Here is an 18,689-nt window from a genome sequence, read left to right as displayed (position 1 = left end):
GTGAAACTACCCAAGATTACATTTAAGCCAAAAGAAGTTAGAAAGGTGACTGGCCATTATACAAGACCTGGCATAGTGGTCCATTACTCAGATCAGAAATGTCAAAACAAGTCTCATGGTTCAGAAAAGGAACTAACCTTGGAAGCAAGGAAAATCCTGACCTTAACAACTGAGCACCAAGCACACTGCTTCTTAGCCAGAGAGATCTTACAAAATCTGCCACGGTTTCCATATAACTTAACAAATCTTTTACTTTTTGATTTTGAAGATTTAAAAAATTTAATGAATGTTTGGCTTGTGTGTATGGTTTGTATACTGTATGCACGTCTGCTGCCTGAGAGGCCAGAAGAGGGAATCCAACCCTACAGAAGTGAAATGAAAAGCGGTCGTGAGCCACCATCTGGGTCTAAGAACGGAACCTGAGTGCCCTGCAAGACGGAGCAGCGAGTGAGCCACCTCCCCAACGTCCCAATGACAAAGTGGGGCTTCCTTAAACGTTAGAGATACTAACACATAACACCCAAAAAGGTAAATCTGCACCATCTGACATCCAATAAAAAGTCATTGGGCATATAAAGATATGTATGTATACTTAAAAAATTATCCTTATAGAATTGAAACCAACCCAGAAATGACACAAATGCTAGGAATAGTAGAAAAAAAAAACTTAAGAGTGACACCTGTGTTTCCCTACACTCAGAAACTTAAAGAAGAAGATATATTTTTATTGTGTGTGGTATGGGCATTTGTCTGCATGTGTACCTATCATATTCCTATAGTGCCCACACAGGGAATGAGCAGAGGGCAACAGATCCTTTGAAATTAGGAGTTAAAACTGGATTTACCATGTGGATGCTGGGATATGAACCCTGGTCTCTGAAGGAGTAACAAGTGCTTTTAACTGCTAAGCCATTTCTTTAGCCCTTGGTTTTTGAGACAGGGTCTCCCTATATAACTCAAGCTGGTTTTGAACTCACAACCTTCTTTCTGCCTCAGTCTTCTTTTCAGTTGGGATTAATCATGCAATACACTGGGTTTAGGCACCATTTAAGGGCTAAATCATCATTCTAAGAAAAAGCTGGGCATAGGCCTTTGATCTCAACACTTGGGAGGTAGAGGAAGGCACATCTGTTTGAGGCCATCCTGGTCTACAGGGTTCCATCTTCAAAAAAACAAAAAACAAAAACCAAACCAAACCAAACCAAACAAACAAAAACCAAACAACCACCCCACAATCAATCACCACCACCACCACCACAAAAAGGTTATTTTTGTTTTCAATTACGTGTGTGTTTGTGTATGGTGTCAAATCCCTTGGAGCTGTACTTTTTCAGTCAATGGGTATTGGGGACCTAACTCAGGTCCTCTGCAATAATAGAATGTATTTTTTTTCTTCCCGTCCCCTCAATAGAATGTAGTCTTAACCTTATCACTAGTCCCAACCTCTACCTACCTATCTACCTAGCACCTACCTAATCTATCTATTTTAAGGAAAAACAAAACAAAACAAAACAAAAAACCACTCATACAACATGATTACATTTGTTTCCATGGTAACAGTATCAGAGTGGATTTCACTATGCATACCAGGCTAGCTTGAAGAATTGGGATTTCAGGAGTACACCTTCCTTCACTCTCAGTCTACAAGTGAACCATAAAACAAAGCCCAATGTGAGCAAATTTGAAGAAGAGTCTGGGACAGTGAGGTAACTCAGTAGGTAGAGGCGCTTCCCAATCACACCTGGCAACCTGAGTTCAATTCCCAGGTCCCATAGAGACGAGACAAGACTCTGTCAAGCTGTCTTCTGACTCCCACAGACACACCAGGACACTCTGACATGCCTCATAAAGAACCCAAAAGTTTTGAGTATTACAAGGCTATAAACAAAAGGGCATATAACTAGTAAATTAAGGGTATGAGTGACTCATAGGCAAGATCTCTTAGATAAGGAAACAAGACAACTGAATGCAGTGTTACATCCAACACTGTGTTCTTAACAGAAAAAGCAGATGGACCGATTCCTTAAGCCTCTTCTGGCAGTAGCCGTGCTGTACCAGTGTGAATTTCTTAGTTTTAAATGTACTACAATTGTGTAAAACTGAGGTGCCCAACCTACGACACTGTTAAGAAGACACTGTGGTCTACAAATGTTTTAGGCATCATTAATGAACACTCTTTGGGCTACACTTATATTGGAGAGAACTATGTAGAGAATACACAGGAATGCTGCTATCTTTCTGATTCCCCTTAAAAAAATAACGTTTTTACTTAGTTTTAAGTTAGATGTAGGAACTGAAGAGATGGCTCAGTAGGTAAACATTTGCTTTGTAGGCAGGTGTACCTCAGGTTGGATTCCCAGCACCCACATGAAAACAGAACAAACAAAATGCAGGTCTGAATCACTTGGCTTGGGAGGCAGAACAAACAGGTGGAGATTCCTGGAGCTCATTAACCAACCGGTCTCCATGAAGCAGTGAGTTCCAGATTGGGGTAGAGAGCCATGGCTGAAAACACTGAACTCTGGCTGCACACACCTACACAGGTACTTTCTTTACACACAAAGAAATATACAGTCATATACATCATACATACACATGTATCCCTACCATACAACTTGGCCATTTAATACCACTTTGTTCTTGGAAAAACAAAAGGACGCTCCATACAAGACTGGTAAAGAGATAGTCACAGAATCTTCCTTGTAACACGCAGATGTTCTCCATGAGTGAGCCTGTCAAGTCACTAGAACAGAACTAACCAGTGACAGTGAACTACTTACTGTATCCAACAGCAACAGATAAATCTCACATTCAGCACACTGAGCGACAAAAGCCACATGGCAGATTATCAGAATGGTTCTGACAATGTTCTATTCTATAAAATGACTTTGCAATTCCCCTCAGTGAGAGAAATGTCTTCTGCTCTTTGGAATTGACATGACTAACAGACGCTAACTAACGCCTTTTGCAGAGGCACTACACACTAAGGATGCTCTAGCATAGCTGGCCAATCCCTAATCCATGGCAAAGATCTCTCAACTCCTCACCTCCACAGTGAGAACTGCCAGATACGGGGAATCGAAACTATCTGTTGCTGAAAACTACAATGTGTGACACAGAGGCTTAAGATGTACTTACATTTTGGAGCTTGCTCTCTTGCTGCTACTGGAAACCTTTAAGTGATTCCTGTGGCAGTCTCCCAATAGCTCCAGTCAACAGCATACAAGGGAGGAGGGCTATTATATGCTACCCAACATGACATATTACCACAGACTCAGTAGCCTAAACATACATTTTTATTTCAGTGAGAATTTTGGGCACAACCATGGCTGGAGCTCCTGCTGAGGGGTACAAAGTTCAAGTCAGTAGGGCTCACTTCCTTCCAGGACCCTCAGGACCTCTTGAAATGTATGGACACAGTTACTGTAGAGAATTTTCTATGTAGGACTAAGGTCACTCCCAGGACTTTCAGCACAGACTTGACTTTCTGTTCCCAGTGTTACAGTCCTTGCCTCGTGGCCTCACACATGCCAACATGCATCTACAAAGCCAGCAGACTTGCTCCAATCTTCCACTTCTGAACATCAGACCCTCATCTAACTGAATCAGGCCTACTCAGAAAAACATTTTTCGGTTACTGTCAATCAAATGTGAAAAGTCTCTTCACCTTTGCTTCTCCTACAGCTGAACACAAATTACACTAATCCCCCACTCCCATAAGGAAAGAGATGACACAAGCACAAGGTTTATCAGAGATCATCTGAGAGAGTCTTCTGACACATCTAGCTTCCAGATCATCTGTGCTGACGGAACTAGACCATGCAACCACAGAACTATAAGTAAAGTAAAAGTTGTTCTACACATTCATTAAGTTCTGGGACCGCTTGCTGCACAGCTAACACTAAGTGAAGTGTGGTGGTGTGCACCTATACTGTGGTCCATCACTAGGACCTTTAATCCTGTACTAATCTGAGTCATATATCTAAAATTGTCTCAAAATACACACCAAAACCGAACAAAACTCCCCTATACAAAAGGGTGGAGGGCTGAGAAGCTAATAGCAAACACACAAAAACTTGTTTTTAAATGATGTATGTATGTATGTATGTATGTATGTATAGGAGTACACTGTTACTGTATTTAGACACACGAGAAGAGGACATCAGACTCCATTACAAATGGTTGTGAGCGATTCCCAGGTGGTTGCTGGGAATTGAACTCAAGGCCTCTGGAAAAGCACTCGGGGCTCTTAAACATTGAGCCATCTCTCCAACCCCACACAAAAACTTTTAATATACACAGAATCAAGGGAGTCAAGCATCAGGCCAGATAACTTTACAAGTGGACCAGTAATTCCAAAATAGAAGGCACAGAGAGCATATTTTAAATCTAAAGATTAAACATGCGAATGCAACTAGCGAATGCATTTTTTCAATGGACTCCAATCCTACAGCACAGCCAACATTCTGAGGTCATTTTTCCTTGTACAGATGTTTCAAAGTTACACTGATGAACAGACTTTAACAGACTTTATGTAGTTTTAGCAAGACATAAAAGTAATTTGGTTTCACTACAGAGAAGCAAATGCAAAGAGTACTAAGGAAACAGCAGAACTGACAATTTTAAACTGACGGTAAAATTCCTTATCAAATACACTGAAAAAAGAATGCAACACAATTTTAGGGCTGGAATGCAGGTTAAGTTGGCAAAGTTGCCTAGCACACAAAGCCCTGGGTTTACTTATCAGCACCACATAAATTAGCCAGGGCGGCACAAGTTTAAAATCCCAGTACTCTACATAAAGAGGCAGAAATACTGGAAGCTCAAGGTCATTCTTATCATGTAGTGACTTAGAGGCCAGCCTAGGAGGTCCCACCCCACCTATATTACCCCTGGTGCCAAAGAAAATTAAGGTGGGAGGAGAGGAGGAAGCAGTACAACCATAACTGTATTTCAGGTGTTCATCACTGACCCATTAAAAAGAGACAGGTAAAGAATAAACTGAATTTCTGGGAGAAAAAATGTTTTATTTTTTTAAAAACTGGGGATTTGGGGACAGCGAAGTCAATAAAGGCCTGAATTCTATCACAAGGACACAAGTTAAAAGAGACAAATAAAACACACAACTACCCTCCCAGGACACACCTTTAAACTCTGAAGCTAACTGAAGGCAGGTGTCTTGAGTTAGAGGTCAGCCTGATTTATCTACATGTAGACTTCCAGGCCAGCAGAGATACATGGAGACCTTGTTGCAAAACTGAGCAAACCATAAACCTAGGCAAGTTGGCATGCACTTCAGACCTCAGTTCTGGGGACAGGAAGAGAGGTAGACCCCTGGGACTCACTGGCCAGCCAGGCAAGTTTCACTTGTTGAGCTCTAGGTCGAGGGTGTGGTTTGGGGCAAGGGGTGAGGATGGCACCAGAGAGAAGAAACCCAAGTCCTTCTTTGGCCTCTACAGGCACAAGTGTACCTGAATACCTCTGGGTAAAGTAGTAAAACAGACATGGATGGAGTTAACAGATTTAACACTACTAGAAAAAAAATGTTATCAGCAGGAACAGTCCAAAATAGAAAAAAAAAAGTTTAAAGCAAAATTGTAGGAAATCAAGGAATTGTGGGATAATTTCAAACAGCCAACATACAAGTAATTAAGTCTCCAAATGGAGCAGGAGTGGATACAGAATCTCAAGAATTAACCAATGTCATTCGAGCAGGAAACAAAATCTACACCAAGAAATAGGGAAGCAAACTGTGCTAGGCTGCATCACAATCGGATTGTTAAAAATAAGTAAGAAAATCTTGTGGGGTGGAGCAACTAGCTGAGCCTCCATAAAAAGGTATCTGCCACTGAGCAGTACAGCCTGAGCTCCATCCCGGAACTCACAGGATGGAGAGAGCCAAGCCCCTCAAGTTGCCTCTAACTTACAACATGCAAAGTGGCATACATGTACCAGCACCAAGCAATCTGCCCACACACATACTTTAAAATTCTATAATTTTATGTGTATGAGTATGTTATCTGCATGAGTCTGTGCCCCATGCATATATACATGATGCCCACAGAGGATAAGAAAGGGTGTCATGTCTCCTGCAACTGGAGTTACAGATGGCTATGAACTACCATGTGGGTAATGGAACTGAACCTTAGTCCTCTACAAGAGCAGCAAATAGTCTTTAATGGTGAACCCTTTTTTTTTTTTTTTTTAAATCTTAACATTAACTAGGAAGGCCAAAAAGATGTTACTCATTGAGAACAATTAAAACAAGATTTCTCATCATAGATCATGGAAGCCACAGTGCAAAGTCTTAAAAAAAAAAAAAAAAGTCTACATAAAAAATTCTCTATCAAGCAAAGACAGCCTATAGGGGAAAACATTTTTTTTTTCAAATACCCAAAGCTTAAAAATATACCTATAGATCTATGCTACAACAAAATAAAAAGTCCTCTGCAGAAAGAAAAGGATACCAGAAAGCTACATACAAGTAAAAAAGAACATACGAAATGTTGTTCTTGGGCAAACAAAGATTTTACTAGCTGTTAGGAGTACATGCTGGTCCTCTGGAGGTTGAGTCCAGTTCCCAGCACCACTATCAGATGGCTCACAACTGCCTTTAACTCCAGCTCCAGGGGACTGACACCTCCTGTGACATTTGTCAGCACCTGCATATATGTGGCATATACTCAGACACACAAACATCGACATAAATTTTTTAGAAAAAGAAAAAAGTAAAACTGTCAGTCTCTGTTCTTTGGAGGCAGAAGGTCATTCTCAACTACACAGCAAGTTTGAAAACAGCTTGAGTTACATGAGACCTCGTCTTGTTAAAAAAAAAAAAAAAAAAAACCACACAACTGTCAAAAAAAAAAATTGAGTAAAACAAATTGTAACAAAACATGACATCTGTAAATTCACCGTACACAAAGTAAAAGGATAGAAAAATACATTCCAGGTAAACACTTGAAAAGCTTCCGTGCTTAAAGGAAAAGGTGTAGATTGGAAGTCAGTGGAGATGGCTCACTTGGCAAACTGTCCAGTGCACAAGCATGAAAACTTTCATTTGGTGTCCCCAGCCCTAAGAAAAAGCCTGGTATAGTCGTATGCATCTGTAACTAGAGCCCAGTGTAGCTGGTAACAGGCAGATCCTTGGAACTAGCTGGTGAGCCATTCTAACCAGTCTGTGAGCAGTAGGTTCTAAAGCTAATGTGGACATGTACTGAAATTATGTAATCATGAAATTAGCGCATTTGATTTGTTTATGCACATTCTCCTAACAATAATGCACTTGACAGCCTAGTTCCTTCACCCACATATACCCCTCTCTAAGCAAAATACCCACATCCTCAGAACTCTTCAGGCCTCCATCTTCAATGGGCTACCCGTACAACTTTCACCTCTAAACAATACTAAAGTTTTCACACACACATATGGACAGTTTCTAATCAAGTGCATTCCCAAATACTTGAGTATGAAGAATAGAAATGCCAGTCTGGCCTGAACTACTTTTTGGTGTGTGCACAGTAAGGCAAATCATGTCCATTAGTGAACTTTCAGTGAGAATCCCTATGTACACATTCTCACAACTATGCATAACTGGGTGTGCGTATGATTATAGGACGGATGAGCACAGTAGAGAATTATATAATCTATCATTCAAAAGATAACTATTCATACTTGACTCCTTAGTACTGCCCTCCCCCTGTTCTTGGGCCCCATAAAAGAAAGCCCCAATCACCTAAGCTACCGATGCTTTCACTCATGGTCTGCTATCAATCCTGATAACGTCATCAATCCTGATAACATCTTTGTCTTAAATCTGTGTGACAATTTTCCTCCCAATAAAATTATCTTGCTTCTTTTGTAAATCTGTGTGAGCCCTTCATTTCAATTTCATGAGTAAGAGGCCAAAAACCTAAAAACGCCCATCCTGGACCTCCACTTACATTTAAGATACCCACAACATTGACCTCTGTCTGACAATGCTCATAAATGTGTGTGCACACATATACACTATATACAAACATATATTTTAGATCAAACACCATTGCCAGATACAAAGGCAATCATTTCAAATTGACAAATTTGTCAAAAAACATTTATGTATATTATAAGCAAATTTCAAAATCTACTCAGCAAGTACAACCCCCCACTGCTGGCCAAAAGACAAACAAACAAAACGAACAGACCCACTCATCACTATGTGAACACCATAACAGTGGCACACACATATAGGTGCCTATGAGGCACTTATAAGAACACACACTACCAGCCATAAACAAGCCTCAAAAAGTTGAGAAGATTCAAAACATACATGCCACAATGTACTTACTTGTCCCCATCAAAGAGCTCTGGGTAGTCCCCAAGTATTAGGAAACTACAGACCACATTCCTAAATAAGTTAGATGAAATCAAAGAAACATAGAAAGATGTTGTCTATCGTTAATAAATGACCCAAATCCCCATCATAAAACACTGGAGAGGGGAAAAGAACAAGCTAAATTCAAATCAAGCCAAAAAACAAAGAAATAAAAATGCTTTTAAGTCAACCAGACAAAAAGTAAATGAAACCAACTACTACTTCTGTGAGAAGATCACTAAAGTAGAGACCATTAGCATTAGCCTGAGTAGTCAGATCAGCAACACCCCTAGTAATCACACACACCTTTACAACAATGGCCTTCAACTCTCCCAATAGTGTTGTTACAGGCATGCGCCACCATGCCCAGCTTTGGTGGAAATTTCTAAGTAAATCTTCAGGGTCTCAAGTTAAATACCAGGCTGATCTACACATTGAGTTAGAAGCCACCAAGGATACAATAATTAAGACTCTGTCTGAAAATAAAAGCTTAGATGTGTTAGGGTTGTAGCTCAGTTTACAGAGTACCTGCCTAACATGCATAAAATAAAAGCCCCTACTTTGATATCTAGAACTACCTAAAACCAGTATGGTAGCATACACCTATAATTACAGCAACTGGGAGGTAAAGGCAGGATGATCAGAAATTCAGTATCATCTTAAGTTACAAAGTGAATTCTAGGCTAGCTTGGGTTACATGAGAACCTACCTTGTAAACAGTAAGTAAATGACTCACTCTGAGTTCACTAGCTTTACTAGTGAATTTTACCAAACAGTAAAGGAAGCAATACTTCCCAATAATTCTTCAATAAGACTAGCATGGTATTACTACTCTTATTTGAGAATCAGACAAATACGTAAGATATATAAACCAGTATGTCTTACAAGATGGACATAGAAATTGTTAACAGATTCTGACAACTGAATCCAACAATATAAATAAGGAAACATCACGATCAAGTAAATTTTGTCACAGAAATACAAAGAGGGTGACATTCAGACTGATTTTTTTTTTTTTTTTTTTTTTTTTTTCGGAGCTGGGGACCGAACCCAGGGCCTTGCGCTTGCTAGGCAAGCGCTCTACCACTGAGCTAAATCCCTAACCCCCCAGACTGATTTTTAAAATCATCAGATATCTCAGTAGATGTAGAAACAAATTGAAAAGCTTGAACATTCAATCCTAGCGACAGCTAAATATTAATAGATTAATCTGGGTAAATGGGCTAAAACTCTGTTTCGTATCATTTAATGTGTTAAGTGTCAATTTTTTCAAGTTTAGAACTATTTCCAAATTGAATGTCTTTTTAAATGACATTACATGAAAAGCTGAGTTCAATTCCGATCAGCTCAGTTAACTGTCAGCTATAATAACCACTGTATAGGCCGAGGTTCAGAAACAAGTAATTCATAGAAAGTCATTCTGGGGGTTGGGGATTTAGCTCAGTGGGTAGAGCGCTTGCCTAGCAAGCGCAAGGCCCTGGGTCCGGTCCACAGCTCCGGGGGAGAGGAAAAAAAAGAAAAGAAAAGAAAAGAAAAGAAAGTCACTCTGGCTTGGGGGTGGGGTGGGGGACCAGGGTCCCTCGTGTAGCCCTGGCTGTCTTCAAACTCAAGGGATCTGCCTGCCTCTACTGGGATTAAGGTGTGCACTACCACTGCCCAACCATTCTGTCAATTTTTGACTAAACAAAGTCTCTAGAGCCACTACATATGTAATTTATTAATAGTTCCATTTAAAACAGAACCAAACAGCAAATATACTTCTGGTTCTCCTCCAAGTTGTGCCTAATAAAAATACTCACCCCATGGCTCTGACAAAAGAACAAAAAACAAAACAAAACAAAACAACAACAACAACAACAAAACAAAAACCAAATCACACAGACACACATAAAGGCCAGGTGTTGGCTTACTAAGAGTGCCTGTTGCCAGGCCTGAGGACCCAACTTCAATCTCTGGGACCCACAGGATAGAAGGAAAAAACCTGATTCTCATAAACTGTCCTGATTACCACACGTGACAATACTAATTATGTAAATATATATAATTTTAAAAAAATCACAAACAGTATAATTTGTGAATTTTCACCAAAAACCTAGGGTGAGAGTGGGCACAGTAATCTCAGCATTTAGAAGGCTGAAATAGATGAACCACGAGTTAAGCCCAGCCTTAGCAAGATCCTGAAAAACATGGGATGGGAAATAGGGGGGTACCTTGGTTTGAACTAAGTAGACAAAGCAGACATATACATGTAAGAGAAATAGTAGAAACAGATTTTGAGCTATAATTTATCACTCCAATATTGTCATGGAAACATTAGAAAGTCAGGATTGCTACGTACCACAGTTGAGAACTTAAGACTCCCTCTAACAGCAGTGTTAAAGGGTTGATCCCTTGTGTTGGTGCTATTGGGAAGGAAAGAAAAATATGTTCTAGTAAGAGGCTTGAGAACAATGGAGGCATGCCCTGGAGACTATGGAAGCCATGTTGTATTTCTTTTCTATAGAAGACATGAGCTAAGTTGCTTTGCTCTGCCAAAATACAAAGATATGTCTCATCATAGGCCGAAAGAATGGGGATAATCTATGCTGGCCCATCTGAGCACTTAATTTGTAGGCACATACCACCACACGTATCTCCCATGATCACTGTACATATCCCATACTGTCTTTTCAATAAATCCCTGGATTCTCATACATTACCTGCCAAGTCATAGCATTGTGTCTTTATCAGCACCCTGAGTATCTCACTACAGTGAGAGAAACCTGACAAACACATGAGTAGGTGATACCACTGATGGAGCATTACATGCAATATGCTGCCACCTACAGCTCATGACCCTAAGATAACTCAGAAATTGCCAAGGACCAGCCTTGGCTTGGAGAGGGGTTCTGAGAAAGGGGTGTTTAGGAGTGGTGAAACAAAATGACTTGAAGTCAAATCGTAAGGTGGCTGGAGACAGCTTCCAGACAGCTTTCTCTCTGTTATGCTTTCATGCTCTCTCTGAGATCTCTAGACAGCTTTCTCTATTTTCTGCTCGAGACAGTTCTCCAAGCAGTTCTCTCTTGCTGTTCTAAACACTTTCCCTGGATAGCTTATCTCCTGCAGATCATAAACCTAGTCTTTTATTTTATATATCAATACAGTCATTCACGTCAGATTTTTTATTATTCCATGAATCAGCATCCAGTGACCCAGCCCCTTAATTCTTAGGGGACAGCAAGCACGCATTTCCTTTTAACATTGCAAAAGCACTCAGAGATCTGCCTGCCTCTGTTAAGCACAGAGGCTAAAGCAACTGGTTGGGACCCCATTCTGAAATTACCATTTCTACCACACTTGGGCCTAACCTTGCTCTGTCTCAGACTGATCCTCAACTCAGGAGTCTGCCTGCCTTTGTATCTTTCTGACAATCTGACTCATTAATGCAGCTGCCTTTGTTGCTTTAGATTCATGTATTCCCTCATAATTCATATTGCATCCTTATTTTCCGAATAGTTGAGAAATTATTTATTTTTGAATTCATGTATTTAGAGTTCTTTTCCACAGCCTTAAGGGCTGTCCTGAACGTCCCAGTTTTTACCATTTTGCTGAGACATCAGCCACACCTTTGCGTCCCAGACTCATGCTATCTCAGATTATCAAGGAGTCATTACTGTTAACAGGGAAGACATTCCTTAGAGGACTGAGAAAATATGTACATTATTCTACCAAAAAGCCTTAAGCCCATGGCAACCATCAATACTCATGGAGGTCCATACCTGCTGTCAATCTGTCCCCACCAAGGCCATGCTGGACTGTAAGAAACTTTCCTGCCTCAGTGAGTTATACCAGTTTTATAAAACATGAACAAATGTGGAACAGACCATCCACTGAATATAGCAGACAGGCCCAACATAAAGTTTCCTATATTCCAAACACAAAAAAACGGGCAGGCCCAAAAGCAAGGGAAAAATTCCGTAATAATAAAAACAAAGAAGCCACCCAAAGCCAACTAAGAGCTAATAAAGCCAGAGGGTTCTGGAGGTGGGGAGCTACCCTAATGCCAAAAGAGAATGAGGCAAATTGAAATGAACTGGATGTATGAAGTATCAGAAGTCACTGGGGCTAGAGAGACAGCTCAACAGTTTAAGAGCATTGGATACACTTCCAGTACCCAAGTTCAATTCCCAGCAACCACACGGTGCTCACAACTGTCTGTAACTATGGTCTGAAAAGGTCGGAATTTTTTTTTGGCCTGAGGGCACCAAGCACAAATGCAGTACAGACAGACTAGTACAACACACATACATATACTTCATTCATATCATATTCTCTCTCTCTCTCTCTCTCTCTCTCTCTCTCTCTCTCTCTCTCTCACACACACACACACACACACACACACACAAACCTAACAGCCCAATCTACAGTCTGCAAAAAAGTTGTCAGATGTTAGAAGTCAGGGTTCAAAGAATCACCTCCAGCTGGAGAGATGGCTCAGCAATTAGAGCACTGACTGCTTTACCAGAGGTCCTTGAGTTCAATTCTTAGCAACCACATGGTAGCTCACAACCGCCTGTAATGGGATCTGATGCCCTCTTCTGGTGTGTCTGAAGACAACAACAGTGTACTCATATATATAAAATGAATAAATAAATCTTAAAAAATAAAAAAAGCCTCAAAAACTGAACTTCTATTTCAAAAGTATGGATTCTAACTAAGGTTGCTCTACCCAAGTAGTTCAGGAAGATGATATAAGAGCCTAGCTGAAAGGCAGCTGGAGGACAAACAAATCAGACAGGCTCAATTGAAACTTTAACCACTATCCTAGTGAAAAGCTCTCACTCAGAAAAACAAACCCCAAAGTTACAGATGCAATTCAACTGATAAGTGTTTGCTTAAAATGCACAGTAACCTGGGTTTGAACCCCAGCCATCATATAAAATGGGGAATGGTGGTACAGACCTGTAATCTCAACACACTGAAGGTATGGAGATTTTGGAGTTTGAGGCCAGCCTAGTCTAGGGAAACAGTGAGACATTGTTACAAACATACAAAAGAAAAAACCTCACAGACTATAATACAAAAAGAACAGGGTGAACATGGTAGTCCCCTGCCTGTAAATCCCAGCACCTGAGAAGTAGAAACTCGAGGTCATTCTTGGCTACACAGCAAGTTTAGACCAGCTAAAGCTACCTAAGGCTCTGTCACAAAACACAGTCAAAATAAAATAAATAAAAATAATAAAATAAAAAGGCTGGGTATGGTGATCTCTGCCAGTAATAACACTCTGGATGCAGGCACAGGAAGATCAAGAGTTCAGTATCATCCTGAAGGGGAGAGGAAGACACATAGAACAAGGGTAGGAAAGAAGACATAGATAGCAGTAGGAGAAAACAGTGTATTAAGTTAGCATTCCTGACATGAACGAAGTTTAAACAGTATTCTGGCTCCTGTTCACAGAGTCTAGACTCACGGTGGAGAAGAGCAGCCAGGGAGGCTGAGCAGAGAGCAGAAAGAATGCAATGATGACGCTCAACTCTTCTCTTTTCTCTTCCTACTCAGTCCAGGGCCCCAGCCTACAGCATGGTGACATGCACATCACATGCAGGGTAATCTCTCTTTAGCTAATCTCTAGAAACATACTCAGGACAGCCAGAGGTGTGTCTCCTACATGACCCTAAGTCCAGTCAGGCTGACAATGAAGATTAACCATCACAAGAAGTATGGAAGACAGAATGGGAAAGTCTGACATGGACATGATCCTTAGACAAAGTAGCTACAATCAAAGGTGTGGGTCTCCCAAATGTAATTTATTCAAACACACACTACAACAAACTTCACAGCACTAAAAACAAAAATGTTTAAAGCAAGCATTAAAAACTGCTCTAAGCCAGGTATGGTGGTGCATTGCCTTTACTAGCGCTTGGAAGGTAGTTTGAGTTTGAGGCCAGCCTGAACATCTTGATCCACAAGTTCCAGGACAGCAAGAGCTAATATGAGACTCTGTCTCAAAAATACAAAAACAAAACCAACAACAATTAGACAACTTTCATGTCATTCTAGAGGAGCTGAGTTGGCCCTTAGCACTAGCACAGTAGGTCAACACTATCTGAAGTCCAGATCCAAGTTCCATGAGACTTTATACCTTCACGGTGCACAAACATACCTGCAAAATACTCATATTTAAATTTAAAACATCTAAGAAACAAGAACAAAAACCAAATCACTAAACAATGAAATACCATCAAAGGGAAGAAGCTGTCCATATGAAATTAATCCAAAACAGGGGTCTTAGGATACGCCAAGTAGTTTGCACCACAAGAGACCCCTAATAGGGCTGGAGAGATGGCTCAGCGGTTAAGAGCACTGACTGCTCTTGCAGAGGTCCTGAGTTCAATTCCCAGCAACCACATGGTGGCTCACAACCATCTGTAAAGAGATCTGATGCCCTCTTCTGGTGTGTCTGAAGACAGCTACAGTGTACTTCTATATAATAAATGAATAAATCTTAAAAAAAAAAAATAGACCCCTAATAAAGGACGCTCACAAGAACAAAGCAAAGCCAACAGAGGAGGAGCAAATGGACTACGGACGGCAGTGGGAATCTGCTGAGATCAGCGTGTTTCAACTCAAGGACTGACAATTTTTCCCTCAGGGGTAGAGATTAAACCAAGGGTTTGGTTCTTATTAATACTATCACTGAGTCATTGCTATCAGAAAATTTTATTTTCTTATGATTCTGGGAACAAACCTAGGGTTTGGCTGATAAATATACACACAGAATACCAGTCCAGAAAGACAGGAAATAACCACAGTGTTAAAAAACTCCTTCCTTTCTCATATACATAGTAATAATGATTACATTTTTTAAAATGAAAAAAAAAATCTTACCAGTGTAATAGAACAACTATAATATTCACTGTAGATTGCTATCAGGAACCATGCAAATCAGGAGACAGGGAATTAATACCTTTGAAATGCTCAAAGGAAAAAAACGTTCGACTTAGAATTTTCTTATTTAGTTAAAAGTGTCTTGGCTAGGGAGACGGCTCAGCAGATTAAAGCACTTGCCACCTAGCGTGGGAACCTGAGTCCCCTAAGACCTACGTGGTAGACGAAGAGAATCAACTCCTGCAAGCTGTCTACTAACCTAAGTGTGTATGCTATAGCATGCTTGTATACATGAATAAACACATGCATGCATGTACGCACGCACACACGCAACTGAAAAGGAGTTAAATGGAAAAGTATTACATGGACCTTGCATTTTATATGAAATTACATAGGGAATATCTTTTGTTTGATAACTTCACAGTTATAAAATATCAGGCAAGCTCTGAGAAATGTAGAGCTACAATTAAAAAGCTAACCATGACAAAGAACAAATTACCTAGGAAACAGATAAACAGGGTAGATTTGAATTCAATCATAACAACTACATTAAAGTCCAGAGGCAGGGCTCAATGGTTAAGAGTACTACTGGGTCTCCTAGAGGACCCACATTCAATTCCAAGAACTTGTATGGCAGGCGACTAACAACCATTTGCAACTTGGGGTTGGGCGTTGGGGGATGGTAGTCATGATTCCAATGCCTTCTTTTGGCTTCTAAAGTCACTGCATGCAAAATAACACAGGCAAACCAGTCATACACATAAAATAAAAATAAAGGTGAAAAAAATAGTCAGCGTTCAAGAGCTGGAGAGATGGCCCAGTAGTTAAACCTGCTTTCTGCTCTCCCAGAGAACTTGGTTCTATTCCTAGTGCTGTTTGGGAGCTCTCAACTCCAGGGGAATTCAATGCCTCTTACCTCCAAGGGTACCCATACTCTTGTATACAAAGAGACGCATGCATACACATAACTTAAAGGGCTGCTGGGTCTGGAGAGATGGTTCCGTGGTTACAAACACTTGCTTCAAGGTGAGAGGAGGTAGTGTATACCTTTAATGCCAGCACTTGGAGGACAGAGGTGAACTGGCCCATGGAACAAGGTCTAGAACAGCCAAGGCTATATACAAAGAAACATGTCTCAAAAAAGGGGGGAGGAAATAAAACTTGTCAACCCAAGTTCAGTTCCTTGCACCCACATGGTGGCTTAAAACCTTCTGTAACCAGGGGGATCAAAAGATTATAGAACGCATGACTCCATTTATATGATATTCTGAAAAAGCAGCAGCGCACGGGCAAACTATGGACCGGTAGTTGCTATATGCTGGGGATGAAAGTGGTAAGGGATTGCTCTATAACTTAACTAAGGTAGGAAGGACTACTGGTGCACGTGCTTGTGATCTCATACAATTCGCCACTGAATGGGGATGGACAAGCATGCAGCAGCAGTACTTCCTGGAGCCAACTCCACTCAACACTGTAACAGCATACATTTAAACTGTACTAAAATACAAAGATAATCAAATGAATTTTTAAAAAAACTCTTCAGATCTGAATGCCTGTACACAAAGAGGGTTAATTTCACTGTACACTGATTACATCAATATAAGAATGGAAGGAAAACGAGCAATTTCCAATCCACAGTACTCAAGGCAGAGCAAGAGGCATTCTGACCCACCACTAGGGAGAGAGCGCATTCAGACAGCTGCTTTGGAAACCAGGCTGGCTGACTTAGTCTTCGGTCTAGAACAACAGCGATCACTCGGTCTCACTGTGGAAACACACACCACAGAGAAGCCAATACATACTTGTGCGGAGAGACATGAATTCAGTGCAACAGTTTGCCAAAACCACAACGAGAAACAGCCAAATACAAGTGTACAACAGACCAACCATCAGTCACACAAGATAGTATACACTATAAAGTATTCTAATTAAACTTCTCACAGATCAAGCTCAGAAATGACAAACAAAAACAAGTCAGTAAAAAAACAAGGACAGTATAAGAGAATTTTTTTTTCTTTTTTTGGAGCTGGGTACAGAACCCAGGGCCTTGCACTTGCTAGGCAAGCGCTCTACCACTGAGCTAAATCCCCAACCCAAGAGAAATATTTTTAAAAGGAACTCTGAAGAACATACTTAGGAACATACATGAACATACATGTCAGTAATGTACAAACTGAGTGGACCTATAAATAAAAACAAAGGGAACTTAGTTGTCAGAAAGCTTGCCTACCTGCCTACAGTGCATTAAGTCCTGGGTTCAATTCTTATCCCACATGTATAGTCCCACAATCAGGATGGTCAGGAGAACAAGGTCATCCTTAGCCGCACAGCAGTATCAAGGTCAGCCTGAGATACATGAGACCAGGTCTTGTTATAAAAGAAATCTGAACAGTTATAATCTGAATCAGGGAGGGAAAGGAGTGGATTCGGAGGAATCAATGCTTGGGATAGCTGTCAGGAATGAGGATTATTATAGACTTGAAGGCCTCCCCCTGCCCCCATCTGCTATTTCTTTTTAAGGACACAAGCTTTATATATACTTTAAAGTTATATATTTTGCAAGAAGTAACATTCTCGCAACCAGTAAAACCACACAGTGTATTGTCCCAACCCCTAGTCCCAACAGTGGACACTAAGCTAGGAGGATATATGCTCAAAGCCAGCCTGAGCTATAATACAGTGCAAGACTCAGCTGTAAACAAAACACCAGGTCCAGTTTATGATAAATGTTTATGATAAACATTCTATCATAAAGAATATCTTAAAAATACCACACCACTGCAGAAAATCAAGAAGGGGACACCACCAAAACTGTACAAAATTTAAAATTAGAGTATCATAGACATCTATATGTAATTTACAAATTCTCATGTAAAATCCAGAGTAAATTATAAACCTAGCCATAGATTCATAAAAAGAAAAGTTAGTCCAGGAAAGCAAGGATGCTGCTGCATTCAGTTATTACCAAATTAAAGAAAACAAATTGTGATTCATTTACTCACAAGTGTCTACTTTTTCTCTAGAGTCTAGAAGGATATAATAAGCTAAATTACAAATCCCTCCCTGTGGTGGTTTGAGTTAAAATGGCTCCTGTAGGCTCATGTATTTGAATGCTGTCACCAGGAACAGTTTGAAAGGATTAGAAGGACTAGGAAGTATGGCCTTGTTGAAGTAGGAGTGGACTTGTTGGAGAAAGTGTGTCACTGTTGGACAGACTTTGAGGTTTTTCTTTTGAGACAGGGTTTTACTATTTGGCTATCCTAGAACTTACTGTGTAGACCAGGCTAGCCTCAAACTCCCAGAGATCCACTTGCCTCTGTTTCCTGAATACACTACCATGTCTGACCTAAGTTTGAGGTTTCAAAAGCCCATGTCAAGTTGTCTCTCCACCTATGGATCAAGATGTAAAGCCCTCAGGTACTACTCAAGTGCCTGCTCCCATGCTCCCTGTCATGTGATAATG

The 18,689-nt window shown here is 40.5% G+C and overlaps 1 protein-coding gene across 2 annotated transcripts in view; it reads right to left on the bottom strand.

The window, feature by feature from the left end:
• Asxl1 (ASXL transcriptional regulator 1) overlaps positions 1-18,689 on the bottom strand; it is a 67,915-nt gene that overhangs the window by 25,994 nt on the left and 23,232 nt on the right. The window contains exon 3 of one of the 2 annotated variants that reach the window (XM_063283837.1): positions 10,695-10,758. The exons of the other annotated variant lie outside the window; for it this stretch is intronic. Within the exon in view, the coding sequence (XP_063139907.1) occupies positions 10,695-10,758 (64 nt within the window). The remainder of the gene's footprint in view (positions 1-10,694; positions 10,759-18,689) is intronic. 2 annotated transcript variants of the gene reach the window in all.

This window comes from Rattus norvegicus, chromosome 3 (assembly GCF_036323735.1).
Source record: "Rattus norvegicus strain BN/NHsdMcwi chromosome 3, GRCr8, whole genome shotgun sequence".
Taxonomy (NCBI): Eukaryota; Metazoa; Chordata; class Mammalia; order Rodentia; family Muridae; genus Rattus; species Rattus norvegicus.
Note: the sequence above shows the minus strand (reverse complement) of the source record. Positions and strands in the feature narration are given on the sequence as shown.